General features: G+C 38.6%; 1 protein-coding gene across 1 annotated transcript; it reads left to right on the plus strand.

Annotated features, from left to right (window-relative positions):
- Nucleotides 1-10,300: 10,300 nt before the first annotated feature.
- Nucleotides 10,301-12,884, plus strand: LOC125045376. The gene is made up of 5 exons (XM_047642583.1): nt 10,301-10,505; nt 10,636-10,765; nt 11,030-11,204; nt 11,628-11,792; nt 12,843-12,884. The coding sequence occupies exons 1-5, from the start codon at nt 10,331-10,333 to the stop codon at nt 12,882-12,884; spliced, it is 687 nt and encodes a 228-aa protein (XP_047498539.1). The 5' UTR covers nt 10,301-10,330.
- The last annotated feature ends 4,505 nt before the right edge of the window (nt 12,885-17,389 follow it).

A 17,389-nucleotide genomic window follows, 5' to 3' on the forward strand; every position in this document is an offset into this window, starting at 1 on the left:
CAGTTGCCAGACGTCGCCACGGGATTATGTGAAGGGGTAACTCGTCTAGTATTATAGATGATATATTAACTTTAGTAAATGATTTTGGGATTCTTCATCTCCTCTGAAACCATGCTTCGTCATGAAAATTATTAAGATAAGAGGTTTAAATTGTCGATTTTATCAAGGGAACTTCAATGCGGAAGGGTATGTAACAAGTAAAAAGTAATTAAATGCCGACCTTGACATTCCAGTCTCCTTAGAATATTTGTATATTTAAGGGGGAATTTAATGATCTCTCCCCTCTGCATACCCTTGTTCCCCTCCCCCCGGTGCCCAAGACCCTGCTGGTTATCGCCTGTACCAACATTGACCTGCGTCCAGAACAGAACGAAACCGACGTGCCCAGAACGAGCGATTCTGACCCTTACCGACAGTTTAATGGCCTTTCCCCTCGACTCCCACGGTACCCAAGACCCTACTGGACATTGCCTGTGCCAAGTTTGACCTGCGCCCAGAAAGTAACGACAAAATTGAAGTGCCCCCAGTGCAAGCGATTCCAACCCTTACCGTCGAATACTTTATAACTACAAGTGAACTTTAATGTTGATTATACTCAAAATGTTTGTTGAAAAATCCTTATTATCAATCACTATGTTTGTAATCATTACTATGGACAATATTGTAGTTATCCAATGTTCACGCTTTAATTGTATTGACATATCCAGTGTCCCCGACCAGACCTGTGACCACAAGACCCCTACACTGCCATAAAGCAGACAGTCTGTACTGACATTTCCCACCAAATATGTTGCCATATTCTTATGTTAAACGAATATTTTGTGAACCCCTCAAAATCTGAGAGAGCCGAAATCACTCTGCCCTCAGCATCGGCTCGGGCAACACCTCAAGCTCTCGCTAAGACCGCTTCGCCTCGCGGGCGTGGCAAGAGGCCTCGCTCCTCCATGGGCGTCTCTGCCACGCCTGTCCTCTGTACACCACCTACCATATTCCCGTGCAAATAAAAACTTTGAAGCAGCGACAACTTTAACTACAATTCCACTTCACTTCTTCAAGTACCAAAACCAGTCCCATACAAGCAAGTGAGAGTGAGAGAGGATAAAGACCACCACAGTACAGTACATTACACTGATGGAATAACGCTGGGAAGATACTTCACCACCAGTTATTGTAGGGAAGGTTGTCAAAGATTTCTTGAACTTCATCCTCACAGAGAGAGGAAGAGCGAAAGAGAGGGTAAGAGGAGGGAGAGGGAGAGAGAGGAAGGAAAAAGAGAGTAATAGGAGGGGGGGGATGGCGATAGTAAGAGGTGTGAAAGAGATAAGAGGTGGTGGAAAGGAAGGGGGAGGGAAAGCGAAAGAGAGTAAGCGATAAGGGGAAAGGGCAGGATGGAGAGAGTGCGATAAAGAGAGATAGAGGTAGGAGAGAAAAGGAGGGGAGGGTGATAGAGAGAATGAGAGGAGGGGAAAGGAAAGGAGGAGGAAGGGCTAAAGAATAGTAAGAAGAGATGGGGAGGAGGCAAAAGATGGAAGAAGGTGGAAGGAAGGCCAAAGACAGAGAAAGAGGAGAGGGAGGGGGAGGAGGGATACATATCGTAAAAGTAAGGGGAAGGGGGGAGGGCCATAGTATACATAAATAATGAATGGTGGGTCATAAAAGATCTGAAAATAGAAGGTAGGAAAACATACACACTTTTTGTCTCTTTTTTTTGTGTGTATGTATCTTTTCAGAATATATATCATTCCTGATTCTTTTTGGCTTTCTATATAATCACATCTATTGAAAGACACGTAAAAAAAACGTTAAATGTGAGCTGAAAATGGAAGAAGAAAAAAATATTAGAAAAAAAAGAACTTTAGTTATCTTCAGATAGAGTGAGAGAGAGAGAGAGAGAGAGAGAGAGAGAGAGAGAGAGAGAGAGAGAGAGAGAGAGAGAGAGAGAGAGAGAGAGAAAGAGAGAGAGAGAGAGAGAAAAGAGAGAGAGGGGAACACTACCATAAATTATATAGACCCGATGGTGGGACAGCAGATTCAACAGCTAAACATTAGCTGAAAATTTAAGGAATGAAAAAAAAAAAAAAAAAAAAAAAAAAAAAAGAGAGAGAGAGAGAGAGAGAGAGAGAGAGAGAGAGAGAGAGAGAGAGAGAGAGAGAGAGAGAGAGAGAGAGAGAGAGAGAGAGTGAGAGAGAGAGAGAGAGAGAGAGAGGGGGGGGGGGGGGGGAGAGAGAGAGAGGAACACTGCCATTAATTATATAGACCCGAAGGTGGGACAGTAGATAGAACAGCACGCGATCTATCTTGCCTACAAATACCCAAACAACAGCTACCCTGTTTAGTTTCCTAGCAGCTCGAATAGGGCGAGTTGCTAGTTACTGGAGCTGTAAGGAGCAGCAACGGTACCAACACTCCCATTCCAAAGCCTCAGGTAACTGTAAAGGACTGAACACAGTTGCTTTATAGGAGCTGAACAGCTACCATGACGTCAGGCCAAGGTAGAGGGAATAACTTACTGTGATCAATTAGCCATTACTCTTTATATCATTGGAATTCTCAGGTACACACCCTGCAATAGATTCCCCTCTTGTCATCGAAATTCATTAAGCACAAAGCCGCACCATCTACCTTCTCATAATTTTGCCTGCTTTTCTAGTCAGTCCAGGTAGACTGCCTAATATACACTACACTTATCTACCTATATATCTTTCTATCTATCTATATATATATATGTATCGTGTGTGTGGGTGTGTGTGTGTGTGTGTGTGTGTGTGTGTGTGTGTGTGTGTGTGTGTGTGTGTGTGTGTGTGTGTATTGTGTGTGTATGTGTGTGTGTGTGTGTTTATATGTATGTGTGTGTGTGTGTGTGTGTGTGTGTGTGTGTGTGCGCGTGTATGTGGGTGTTTGTGTGTATGTGTGTATGTATGTATGTATGTTTATATATATATATATATATATGCACATACATGTGTGTGCGTGTGTGTGTAATATATATATATATATATATATATATATATATATATATATTTATATATATATATATATATTCACACATTCACACACACACATATATATACATGCATATATGTATATATATAAACATACATACATACATATACATATATATATGTATATATATACATATATATGTGTGTGTGTGTATATGTATGTATGTGTGTGTGTGAGTGTGCGTGCGTGTGCGTGTGTGTGTGCGCGTGCGTGTGCCCGTGCGTGTGTGCGAAGTTTAGGGTGTTTCAATAAATCCGACTTTTTCAGCATCATTCAGCAAGTTGCTAAACAGGCGCCTACTATGCTTAAATGACGACATGCAAAATATTAGATAAATCAAAAAATATCTACTATTTGCAATTTTTGATTAAAGTATAATACCATTTCCGGCGCTGGGATGAGGTGCGGCGGCCTCAGCCGGGCCTGGCTGTTACCCGCATGACCCACGGAAGGGCATTTCGGTTCATCCGACATTATGGCAGAATCAAACATAGGGTAACTTGGGTCATTGCGAATGATTCCTGGGGACTTCCGTAAAGATTCCCAGTCACTATGCATTTCCATATAAAATTGTGCTACCTTAATAATGCACATTACTCGCTCGCCTATATTGTGGTGACGATCTCGTCAGTGGGAATATGGCACTTCGACGTGGTGGTTTGCGCAGAGCCGACACACGTATACTGAAAGAGTTTGGTACCATTGATGTTTTGCCACCTAGACCACTGACGAAGAGTGACATTCTTGCTCGATACTGTGCCTTAAGAGGACATGGCAACCAGACACTAAAAGGATGCTCAAAAGATAGCTTGCCATGCAATAATTTGACTATCACGGAATCTCAGATTTTATCCAAGTTGCAGGCGGAAATTGCTGTGCTGTATAGCAAATTCGGCATTAAGACAATATCACCTTGGTATATGAAAGAAAAAATAAAGAAAGAGTACTACGACTCCATCAGAAATGTAACACTGAAGACAAAATTCTCGAAAACTGTGGTTGTGTCATTCAAGGCAAAGAAACAACCCCGAGAAATCCTCAAGGAAGAAATAGATTGGTATGATGCAAAAGTACAAGGAAGCAATGGATCACTCGGAAGTGTTGACAATCAGGCGCAAAGACGGGAATTTAACAGACTGAAATGGAAGCAGACCAACAATGCAGAAGTCCCATTTATATGCAACAGTGAAGATATTGCAGAAATGTCCTTTGCCAGGTGGCTGGGATTTTTTTGTTCCCTCCTACACATCTGCCTGACCATTGACACCATATTGACCAAGCTGGAAGGAGTTTGTGATGGTGATTTGCCCAATAGATCCAAGATTGGAATAAAGAACAACACCATAAAGTGTCTGAAAGCACTGAAAAAAAAATCCAAGAACAATCAGAAGAATTTTTGATTTTGCAGAAGTTCATTTCATGTGCTGGCGTTCTGCTGTGAACAGCAATGGAATGAAACTTCAAGGAGGTATGCCAGGATTGGCTGTGAACTTGGCTTACGTAGCAGCTACTTCTCGTCCATCAACAGACATCTGTATCATGCAGATGGTACACTTCTTCCCTTGGCTGTTGATCATGATTACGTCGATGAAGTTGCAAAGATCTTGAAAAGAGGAATTCGTGAAAAATGGCCATACACACCAGCCCTATTCAAAAATAAGGAGAAGCACAATTTCACTGCAGAAAAACTGTGTAATCTGAGTGTGAAAGATTTAATTTCCCAACATCTGACCACAGATATGAAGTTTGCATACTTGGCCTATGATATGCATGAAAACGATACGTGGAAACCCAAAAGTTCATTAATACCTGGCCATAATCAAAACTGTGAAAGACTGATTGGAGACATGAAAAAATGTGAAGACAAACAGAATTGTTGAAACAGAAACTAGAGAAAGGCGCAGTCGGAGATATGGCAATGTAAACAAAGGAGTAGAATGAAAATTATATTGTATGCAATATATAATGTTCCAAATAAAATCATTACTAGAATCCTTTCTCTTTATAGCCTCTTGTTAAATAAAATATGTTACTTCAAGTCCGCGAGCCAAAGCATGCTCTCGGCGACCCAAGCCCGATTCGGTGGGAGAGAATACAAAGTAAAGAGAAGTCAAGCCTACTAATTGAAAAATTAGTCTTATGGCAATTACAGAACTTTATATAATATTAATTTATAATAGAAAAAAAATTTATGCTAAAATATTAAAGAAAAGTATAATATTGAGGTATTTTAAAAATAAAATAGTTATACCGACAACAGAAAACGAGGCGTTATTTGGCGTTCGATGCGGTGTCTAAATCATAATTTTATCAAAACTTTCAATTGAAAATAGAGAATGCGAGATATTCTTTGATTTTAATAAAAAATACATTTCCAAACTCAGAAAATTCATAGGCGCCTATTTCTTCACTTGCCCCCGGGATTCGAGCAAAATTTAGAAAATCGACAATTATTGAAACACCCTAGACTGTGCGTGCGTGTGCGTGTGTTTGTGTGAGTGCGCGTGTGCGTGTATGTGTGAGTGCGCGTGTACGTGTATGTGTGTATGTGTGGGTGTGTGCGTGCGTGTGTGTGTGTGTGTGTGTGCGTGCGTGCGTGTATGTGCGCGCGCGCCCGTGTGTGTGTGTGTGCGTGTGTGAGCGCGTGCGTGTCATCAGTCACAAACTTTCGGAAGAATGTCAGCGACCTGAACACCGACTGGGGATTAAGGTCAACGCTAATTATGTGTCTACGTGAGGATGACGCGTTATTGATTATTATTAACGCAATATATTATTTACGTTGATGGAAGACATGAATTAAGTAAGGAGCATCTGACGTAGAATACAAGATCGGAGAAATAGATTGCGCATATAAGGTGGAATATAGTGTTGTCACAGCTACGACTGCATGCAAAGTGAAAAAATAACATAAAATAAAGTTATAACTAATACTTATATTATTGGTTTGGTGAAAGAGGAAGTTAAGCGGAATGTATTTGTGCGTGCGTGTGCGTGCGTGCGTGCCCAGATTACTAATCATATTTCTTTAACATGTCCATGTTTCAAGAGGCATTTTATCATCTTTGGCCACTGGCTGTCGGCTAATTATCGGCTAGTTATCTTCAAATTCCACATCAGGTCGCAGTGCTATTATCAGACTCTGTTCATAGATCCCTAAAATACCAATAGTACTGCACATTCCCTACGGATTGGCTCTTTGTATTACAATATGTACAGGGCGTCTCTAAGTATTGTCGGTACCACATTTGAGCCTTCGTCTTCGCCAGTGCTTCAGCTAAAGTCGAAAATCGCATCAGTTTTACATTTAAATATTACGTGGTTGGACAAAACAACTGAATGAATCGTGTCTTTAACTCCATCAGCTACCATCGGAGACAGGAAATGTCGATTTTACGAGTATAACACCAAACATGATAATGACCATATCAATGGCCAGGTTTTTCTAACATTTGATTTTTTTCTTATTTGATTTTCTTTTGTTTTTCAGAGCCTGAAATGCTTTAGCAAATTTCTACTATGCAGCAACAATTGTACTGCCGCGAAAATAATAACATCACACATCCTACTGTAAAAAAATATATAATATTTTTCCTCTTAAAATTCCCGATATAACCATGATACTAAATACAAAAACTGAAATAAAGAGCATATCAGCGTTCGACTCAATCGGCCGTGACCATATCATCAGTGCTTCTTTTATTGCTTTTCGTGACTATAATAATGTTCCTAGTCCTTGTCTACCCTACCATCTTGGTCCGGTTGTGCTCGGGTTTTTACTCTTCTATTTGCGACCCATCATGCATATTTAATCACGACCTGACCTTCTATCTACCTATTCCATCAATTATTTCCTTATTAAACACTTTTATTTGTATTTTTCATGTAAAACCTGTAGTGTTTCGGTGAACATCTATTATTTCAGTAAACAAACAAACAAGCAAACACACACACACACACACCGTAAATAATATAACAATATAACAATGCTAGCAATAACATTCTTTCCGGCATTAATCGCTTAAGTCTACCTTTCCTTTAGAAGAAAGGGGAGGACAATACTAATTCCAGTGCCCTTCTCCTCCTACTTTTATTATATACAAAATCATAATAACCTAAATAAATCTTAATACAAGGACAATTAGGTTTTCATGGAAAAGACAGGAGGGAAAAATCAAGTTTAAAATATGATATCCTCCAAATTCTCCCTTCTTTAAACTGCGTTATTTAACATCATTATTTGCCCTCTCGGTCAGGACTAGGCTTTAATACTGACTCGTTTTTATACAACTGATAACCATTAATTTTAGGACACTGCGCCAACTCACCCGAAAATGAGGATGAGAGGAGAAAAAGTGCCATTCTTACTTTCCTCCAGTCATATCCTTAGGGCTTACAAATAATAATAATTTTTAAAATATTAATCATAAATACTCTACCTTGTTTCTCACTTCTGGTAGTCGTTTTAGTGAATCCAACTCATGAGTAACTCTTCAGCCGGGACTGTTGCTCAACAATGTATCTTGGTCTGGACCTGGGTATGAAATTATAGGCCTTTTTGTAACATTTCCGAAACCCCTATCACTTTCATACACCTTGATACATCTTTGCCCTTTACGCGCACATTATTCATTTTGTATCAAAGTGTTTGCCTTCAACTTGATACGGTTCAGTACACTCCGGCCAGCCAATCAGAACGCGATATTTTTCAAATATATTTCACGTAGTCTCAGATGGGGATTTATATTTCCATTAATACGAATCGCATCGTAAGTTTCTTGATATAACTTTTATTGTAAAGGTACATCCAATGTATCTGTGCCTTTTTATCAGTACATGAATTCCTTGTTCACTCTATATGGGTAAGATTTGAAGTCAATCATGAAGGTCACTGGAACGACATGGTAAGAATTTCCAATGTGTCCGAGTCCTGTGACATAGTATTGCTTTCGGTGGGATGAAAGTCTTCAAAATCATTTTGTATGTCTATGGTATAACCTTACAAGCTTAAAAATGTTAGAGAAAATACTGTGTATCTTGATTGGTTGATGTACTTCACTCAATAAATCAAGTGAATGTCCGAGATCATTGTAATTACCCATTTGTCTGATTTGGACACAGAACTCACTCGCAGTGGATACGATAAGATCCAAAACCTTATGCAACTTCCATCTTTCATATGAACAATATGTGTAGTAAGAATATATTTGGACTGAATCTGAGAAATAACATTTATATTTTCCACAGCCTTGCGAAGCAAAGAGTGGTGTGTATAAACAACATAAATTATAGAGTAGTCAGATTATTTCCATTTTGTTTGAAGCTTCCACGCTTTGCTTGTAATTAAAAATCATACCGGCAAATTAAGTATTTGAATTGTTTTATATTGACTTTTTCATGTGAAATAAAATAAAAAATAGCCTCTTTTTCTCAAAACTCTGTATGCCAATACAACCTTCGATGATGTCGTGTTTTGTAGGGACCGTGATACAACTTGAAATAATGTATCAGTGTTAGGTTTTGGGATACCACAAAAAAAGGCCTTATGTCTTACTACTGTTCGCAACAGTTGTGAGACATATTTTGATATGTTGAGTAACTGTTTCAGATACCATGTTGAGCCACGATGTATCTTGATCAGGACCAGGCTTTACAGGCAGCTTCATTTCGGTTATTTTAACGGTTGAAGTATTTCGGGGGGGGGGGGGGTCGTATGTCAAAAATATTATTTGGAACCTTTATTTCCAAATCTCTGTGCATTATTCGAGAAGCTCCTCGAACTTGATCATTGATATAAACGCAACCCCGTTAATTCGGATACTTCAGTTGGAAATATTTGCGGGTTATGCCGTGCTACTTATCAATCAGATTTTCTCAGTATGACATGATGATAAGATAAGGGCTTGAGTTGTAGATCGTCGGTAAGTTCCTTGTGTTTTCACTTATATTCTGCAAAGAAAGCAAAGGTTTTCCTGACACCTTGTGTACTGTTTAACCACGAGGGAACTGATTTTAATTCTAACTGCCTCTCAATTAGGCTCAGCTGCTGTTGTCATGTGATTACTCATGACAGTTCTTACTGGTCGTTAGGGCCCTATCACACTAGTAATTTTTCCGTCTATATTTGTGTTTCAGTATGAACTTTCCTTATGCAAATAGTCTGAAGCTAAAGGCCGTGTCACACTAGCACTTTTTACGTCAGTTTTTGCGCTCCCGTCCGAATTTGAGGCTTTCCGCTAGTATCGCATGCATACAATACGCCTCCCAGACGAAGAGGTTGGGACCGTTTCCATCTGACTATATTCCGTCTTGATCTTGGGCTACGGAGGTTCTATACTAGATTTATTTATTGATGAATTAGATTGAATAACTTAAGGTAAACATGATTTAATATTTTAGAATATTTTTTACATACAGTATACGTAATTATGTCTTTAAAAACGTGATTCCCGAGCCTCACTCCGATGGCGCCAAGTTTGTTTACACGGGCGATGTCTTCTGCCTTGGTTGTGTGATAGGGTCAGTCCATTTGCAGACGGAAAGCTCACATGGAAACGCAAAAATTGACGAAAGGGTGTTAGCATACATAATGCCCATGTAAACAAACGCGGCGCCATTCGAGTGAGTTCCCGAGAATCACGATCATTTTCATAAATATCACGTTATTTTAAAGAAATACAATTATTTATACAGTATGTAGGAAAATTCTAGAATTTTAACCAAAGTTTACATTAACTCCTATCTAATTTATGAATCAAAAGAATATTGGATGACCGAAGTGTTCGGTCATCCAAACTGCTGTCATGTCCCCCCAAAAAAATCCATTGTTTTTTCTAATCTATTGTTTCCCCTTCACTCTGGCGAAGGCGGTCATTGTGAACTCCGTGGTGTTGCGTTTGTCGCTGCCTGATTTCTGTGGTTTCTTTTTAGACGCGTGTTAGATTATTAAATGTATCAATTTTAACACGTTAATGTCTGTCATTTTTATTTTAAGACAATTGGAAGATGTTACGTAAAATTACGTTTTATTCTGTGTGAGTGTGTGTGTATGTGTGTGTGTGTGTGTGTGTGTGTGTTTGCGTCATTTTCCCTGAATTAGATTCATTATTATTATCATTCTTATTGTTATTGTTTAATTATTATTATCACATCTTCATAACTATCATCATTAATGTTGTCTTACTGTTGTTTTGTCATTTATACAAGGTATAAAGACCCTACATTCAATTCTAATACTATCTTTGCTCGTTCGCTCTCTTTCCCAGCCGTAGGCAAGATGCCGAGTGCATATCAGGCCTTCATCATCATCGCAACCCATTTCGCAGGGATGAGGTTAGCCGGAGCTTCTCAAGAACAGGTCCCTTTCATATACTTCATCCCACACGATCCTGTCGTCACAACTTGGTACCCTGGAAGCAACGCTGAGACCATCAATACGATCTCCGAATCTCTCTGTGCGGTCCATTGCTATTTGAGGACTTGTGTGGGGTACAGTTACTCAGGTAAGTATTGTGTTGAGATTTATCACTGCTTTTAGTCAAATGACGTGTCGGTTTGCTAAACAATCTTTCTGAATTGCCAACGCAGTCCATGCACCAAGAAAAAAAATCCCCGTGTAATTCCCTTTGGCAGAACATTCGTGTCTACTAGAAGGCCTTGGAGCGCATTCCAGTACAGCTAGAAATGGAGGACAGTTTTATCAAAGGGCACGGAATAACAAGGCTTTCCAGCAACCAGCTTTTGCTTTGAGCAATTATGTTAGGTATGTGTGTAGCCCCTGTTTAAATATGTATATATGCGTGTGTTTGTGTGGGTGTGTATGTGTGTGTGAGTGTGTGTGTGTGAGTGTGAGTGTGTGTGTGTGTGTGTGTGTGTGTGTGTGTGTGTGTGTGTGTGTGTGTGTGTGTGTGTGTGTGGTGTGTGTGTGTGTGTTTGTGTATGTTTGTGTGTGTTTGAATAATCAAAGAACCCTCGAAGAAACCAAGATTTTTAACAGACTTTCATTGATTTCCATAATTTATTTCAGGTCTCCGCCGGCGAACGCTGTTGATAACATCTCATGCCTTGAATGGTCCAAGGAGAACCAAACTTGTTGCTTCTCGTCATACTACGCTCTGTCCTCCTGGCTGGTTGTGGACCTCGGGCTCCCCCGGAAAGTGGTTCTTATCGACGTCGGTAGCAGCCAGTTAAATAAATACGAGGTTAAATTTACGGACACTGTCTTTTGTTTTTGTTCGTATCTGTTCTTTTGGAGTTTATTGTAATCATGTTGTGATCATCGTCATTACCACCGTTACTATTGTCAATGTAATCCCTTCTATTGTTATTTTGTTTTGTAAATGTGAAATAAGGAACACTAGTCAAGTATGATAAAAGTAGTTACAAAAAGTAATGAAGCAAGTTGTTCCTAACCATTGAAGAAAAGTAATCAAAACCTTTGGATTTTGGGAGTTTTAAGTACTTTTATTTTGCTTAACCCTTTTGCATGAACACATAAAGTTCATATAGGCTGCAGTATTTTCACTTCTTTGTTCCTCTTCTAATGTAGTTCTTTATTTTTTCTCTTCCACCTTTCCCTATTCACCCACTGGACTACCCACTCACCCACTCGCCCACTAAAACAGGTTCGTGTGGGCAATGAGATGAAGTCAAATGGAAACTTCTCGACCTATGACCTCTTCTCCAACACCCACCCAAGCCTGACCAGAAGCAGGGCTGTGTTCGTCCAACCAGAGGGGGTGGTGGGCCGTTTCGTCAGCATCCAGGGACTTACCGAATTGAACCTGCATGTTTGTGACTTAGTCGTTTTGGTGGGAGATTCGAATTGATTTAGAAACAAATTTTAGTATTCATTTAGTAAAGTAAATTAAGATAATTATTTATATCTTTGAGTAGTTAAGTTGCTCTTATTATTTCGCAATTAAATGGGTGGAGGAAGTCATGGGAGTGAACAGTGGTTTGTCACCGCCACCCTTCTTCAGCGAAACATGACTTTCTTCCCCTGCTTGTGTGTATCAATGCTGAGTATCGAAATCTTATTTTTACCCGGGAGTAGAAGGTTGTAATGTTGAATTAAGATAGATGTTGAATCAATATGCATTGGATTGTTGCTGTCCAGTAATTACCGTGCAAGCTAAGGGAAATTTGTTGCAGAAACAGTGCTACCATGTTTCCGACAGTCAGTGTCTGTAGATTTAGTTGTTTTCTCTCTCTCTCTTTGAAGCATGGATGTAGCAACCGAATTAGTCGAAGTTGACTGTTCCGATTGCGCAAAGGAAGGAATTAAAAACCCCCCAAAAATGTCAAAGTAACAGGATAATAAGAAAAGCTATTTAATTAAAAAATAAGGGATAGATTGCTTATTCGTCCAAGGTCAGATATGCTCAGGGAAATGCTTCAGAATTTCATTACATGGTTTTCGGCACCATGGTCATTTCAGTTCAGTTAAGTTGCCCTTATTGCTTGACAACCATGGTTTGTAATTACATTAAAAAATGTTTAACGAAGCCCAAATGGAGATAATGAAATTTCAAAGGATAAACTTAAAGAAAACAGAACGACTCCAGGGGGATGGGGTGACTGTCTCGATCCCGTCTCACTTTAATCTTATTACATATATTTTGTGATTATTATTGATTTATGATTTATAGAAGGGAGTGTGTGGAATTAGTCTAAGAATATGATCTAGTAAAAGAGAATATTCCAGTCATTCTTTGTTAAGATCAAAGAACCCATTGTAATATGCCACCTGTTTATTATCATATAATTTGAGCCTAAAATATGAACAAAATGGTAGTTATGTTTCTGTCACTGATGTATCTCCTGCATACGCTCAACAGAGGGACACACCATTCAAACCACCACATTCCATTTTAAAGTAAATCAAAATCGTGTTTTAACAGGGTGATTTTATTTTTGGAACACATTGTAGAATTCAAGGTCATGTCGAGAGATAGTAATTTAGAAAGAATAAATGTACTTTTGTGTTGCCCTACTCGGGATTATCACTTGCATTAAGAACCAAATCAAAATTAATTCTTAAAAGTCTGGTAGCCGCCACCACCTGGGAATATTCTCCCAGAAAAAAAAAATAATAATAACTGGTACAATGAAGAAGTCCTCAATGCCTTTTCTTTGTACAGCAGCTACCGATATTAATCACAAATTAACTAAATCCTCCATTGGGAAAAAAGGAAAACAAGTCTCGGTATTTCTATCTCATTATTTAAATACAGGTCTTGTATTAAAACGAATGGGAAAAAATAAACTGATTTCATCTAAAATCCTGTGGCACGAGAATGTCATGGCGGCCCCTCGAGCGTCGTGTCGGCTCCCTTCTCACTTCTCTGCTCTGGGCGGAGGCGGCTCCTTCTGTTCTCCAGGAACGCTGAAAGAAGAGGGTTGTTACTAACATGTCCTCAAGCAATGGGATTTCCAGAGTTCAAATCTTAAAGACGACGATTGATTGCCCAACCATCCCCGACGAGGCCGAAAGGGAAAAGACCGAAACGCCGGACAAGTGCCCAGGCCAAGCCTCCATAACCATTGAAGCACGAACTAAAATATTGTTTTTTCCTTTACCTTTACACAATAAAATTTCGTGTACACATGTTTCTTACTAACATTATTATACAGTTTCTCCTTGTAGTAGAGATTGGTTCCTTGACGGAAAATTATCGCGCAATTCAAAATATGCCACGACCCAAAACGGGACTTACATTTTTCCCTGACGTATTGGCAGCAGTAATTTAACAAGACTATACATACATTATATCTTATATATTGTATATATATTATATATATTATACATATCATATATATCATATGTTAAAAAAAAATGGACGCCTGTATGTGTAATTATTTTTCGCTAATTTTATGAATTCAGTTATTATGACCTAAATAGAAGGTAAAACCTGTTGCTTGATTCATCACGACACAAAATTAGATACGCTGTGTCAAACGTTTGGCTCCACCCTATTCCTATGAATCTACAACAGATTACAGTTTGTTTTCTATTTCATTGATTTTTTCTACACGATTACAAAATCGCAGCTTTACATCGCTGATATAATATGTCTTAAAGCATCTCTTTCCCTACCAGCTTTCTTATATTTTTTTATATTTAAACAGTTTATTTGGTCTAAAAGGGTACAGAAGGGATACATAAATTATAAATCTTCAGACGAGACACTTAGACAGTAATTAAACATCTTAAAGAGCCTTCGTGTAGGACAATATAGAGTCATCAGTAGTTCGGATATAATAAAATCAAATCGAAATTTAATGAAACATGAGATTGCAATGAATAACAAAAACCTATTGAAGTTAATAACGACACATAAACAAAAACAGATAAATAAACCAAGAATGTAAATGTAAAAGTATAATTACATGAAGACGATAAGCTAAAATAGAGAAAAATACAGTAATTTAAAATAAAGAAAATCATATCCAAATCGGATAAAAATAATGAAAATAAACTAATAAAAATATGAAATATCAAATCAAAACGGTAAAATCTGATAAAAAAAAAAATTACAAATTACAATTATCGGTAAAAATGAACATATAAGACTTTTTTTGTATCATATCCGAAACCCCTGACACTTTGATACATTCTGATACATGTTTACCCTGTTGAAACCTATTTTCTGTTGAACCTGTTGAAACATATTTTAATTTTGTATCAAAGTGTTTGCCTTCAACTTGATACGTTACAGTACACTCCGGCCAGCCAATCACAGTGCGATATTTTTCATATATATTTCACGTAGTCTCAGATAGGGATTTATTTTTTAATTGATTGCGAATCGCATCGTAAGTTTCTTGATATAACTTTTATTGTAAAGGTGCATAAAATGTTTCTGTGCCTTTTTAGTAGTACATCAAATACATGTTCACTTTATATGGGTAAGATTTGAAGTCAATCATGAAGGTCACTGGAACGACATGGTAAGAATTTCCAACGTGTCCGAGTCATATGACGTGGTATTGATTTCGGTGGGATAAACGTTTTCAAAATCATTTTGTACCTCTATGGTATAACCTTACAAGCTCAAAAATATCAGAGAAAATACTGTGTATCTTGATTTGTTGCACTTCACTCAGTAAATCAAGTAAATATCCGTGATCATTGGAATTAGACAGTTGTCTGATTTGGACTCGCGGTGGATACGATAAGATCCAAAATCTTATCCAACTTCCCTTTTTCATATGAATAACGTATGTAACAAGAAAAAAATATTTTGAAATAATCTGAGAAATACATTTAAACTTTCCACACATTGCGAAGCCAGGAGTGGTGTGTATAAATCACAAAAAGTTGCAGAGTTGTAAGGTACTTTTATGGTTTTCTATTGACTTTTTCATGTGAAACAAATTAAAAAATAACTTCTTTTCTCAAAACTTTGTATGTCATGACAAACTTCGAATGAAATCGTTTTTTATAGGGACCGTGATACAACTTGAAACAATGGATCACAGGGGTTTCGGGATGCTACAAAAAGGCCTATATATCATATGAGAAGTCACGCTGCATATGTCGTGAAAAAATGCTTCTTCATTGCCGATTTCAAAGTGAACAATGGTTGTTTGCCTTTAAAATGTATTGAAATGTCGTTAAAAATGACAGCACCTCGGTAGCTAACATGGCTTTGGATATGGGATTGATTACGAGTGAGATGCGGATTGCTGTGATTAATATGAAAGTAACCGACATAATCTAGGTGGCTGTTCGAATATTTATGTAAGAAAGCTGCAGAGAATGTTATTACGTTATGTAATTTTAGGATTTTAAAGGATCTAAGAACATTGCCGGTTTGATCGCGGGTTCGTAAGCCACCAATAATTCTTACTGTTCGGTTCTGTATGAGCTTCATTACTGACTCCTACCCAAACTGCTCGGCAATAGGAAATAGAGAGATAGAGGAGTGCAACATAATAAATTAGCATCAAAGATCGTTGATCGAGAGTCGAGAATGAGTTGCATTACTCCGCTCTGGTTAGCAATCTTTGCTCTGATGAAATGAATGCGACGCACAGCAATTGTTGTGGCACGATTACGCTTAAAAATGTAGTCTTTTTATTAGGTTTTTTTTTCCTATCTGAATTGGTGGCAGAGGATATACGATTTTTTTTTTTTTTTTTTTTTTTTTTTTTTTTGGTGGAATATTACATAATGAGATTTTTAAATGAAGTCCTTTTATTTGCAAGTAACCTGGTAGAAACCCGGTCTAATTCAACAGTGAGTATATTTATCAGATTAATTATATTTGTGCTGATGGTTTTCATAACCTGGCTTTCCTTTTTTTTTTTTTTTTTTTTTTTTTTTTTTTTTTTTTTTTTTTTTTAGTTGATGAAGGAGTTTTTGTATTAGTCTCAACAAGGTTTGGTCCATTTTCATATTCAACAAATCCAGTACTTTGTTACTTAACTGTAACAAGGGAAGAGTCATTTCAGTATTTGGTAGAGCTAGAAATAATGTTCAACTGCTTCATACCACTTTAGTATTATAAAGGGCCTTCGCTATCGCTCCCGTCTCCGAGCCAGGGGAGGAGGCCGGAGAGGAGGTCGATTCCGACTGACGGGGTCTTCCCGAGGTGCCAGATCGCTTGACCGTGAAAGGCGGTGCAGGGAGAGCAGTCGAGCAACATCTTTGCCTCCAGTGAAAGGTCGTCGGGATTCCTGCCGTGTTCCTCCGACTTTCATGCTGCGTTGACCGGGGCGTGGCTGACGTCCATGTCCCGCGTCCTCAGTTCCTTGTACTTGAAGCATGGGATTTTGCCCTGGCGTCGGTAGTTGTGGGACTCCGACATTTGACTTTTCCTCGCCGTCACTTTCCCGGGACACAAGTCTTCATTAGTATATATATGTTTGTGCCTTGCATAGCATTGTGTGTATTGAAAACTCAGGATTTGCTGATTTTTTATTTCTTGATTTTCATTTTGCTGTTCGCCGAATCCGCAAAAGCGAAGGTTGGCCTTTATCCCGTGATCATCGAAGTAGTCCAGTAGTTTTTTTGCTGGACTGCAGGAACTGACGCCTCGACTCCTAAGTGGCAGAGGTAGTGGTGCGGACGACAGCAATCTCCCTCTCCGCCATGCACAGCTCGGCCTTGACATCTTGCAACTCCTGTGAGAACTCGAGGTTGGGGATGTACTCGGTCACTTTCATCTCATTATTCTTCATGTAATTTGCAAACAGGTTTTCAGGACGCACCAATGTATCATTATTCCGTTCTCGCTGAATATCTAGAAGTCGAATAACTTCATCGGGATCCATAGTGAGGGAGAGGCAAGTAGGCTGTTTGGGGAGATGTCAAGTAGGGACTGGGCGGTAGTCAGAAGATAGGGTTATTTTAGCTTATTTGAGAGTACATGCCTTTTCG

The sequence above is a fragment of the Penaeus chinensis genome, chromosome 37, assembly GCF_019202785.1.
Source record: "Penaeus chinensis breed Huanghai No. 1 chromosome 37, ASM1920278v2, whole genome shotgun sequence".
Classification (NCBI taxonomy): Eukaryota; Metazoa; Arthropoda; class Malacostraca; order Decapoda; family Penaeidae; genus Penaeus; species Penaeus chinensis.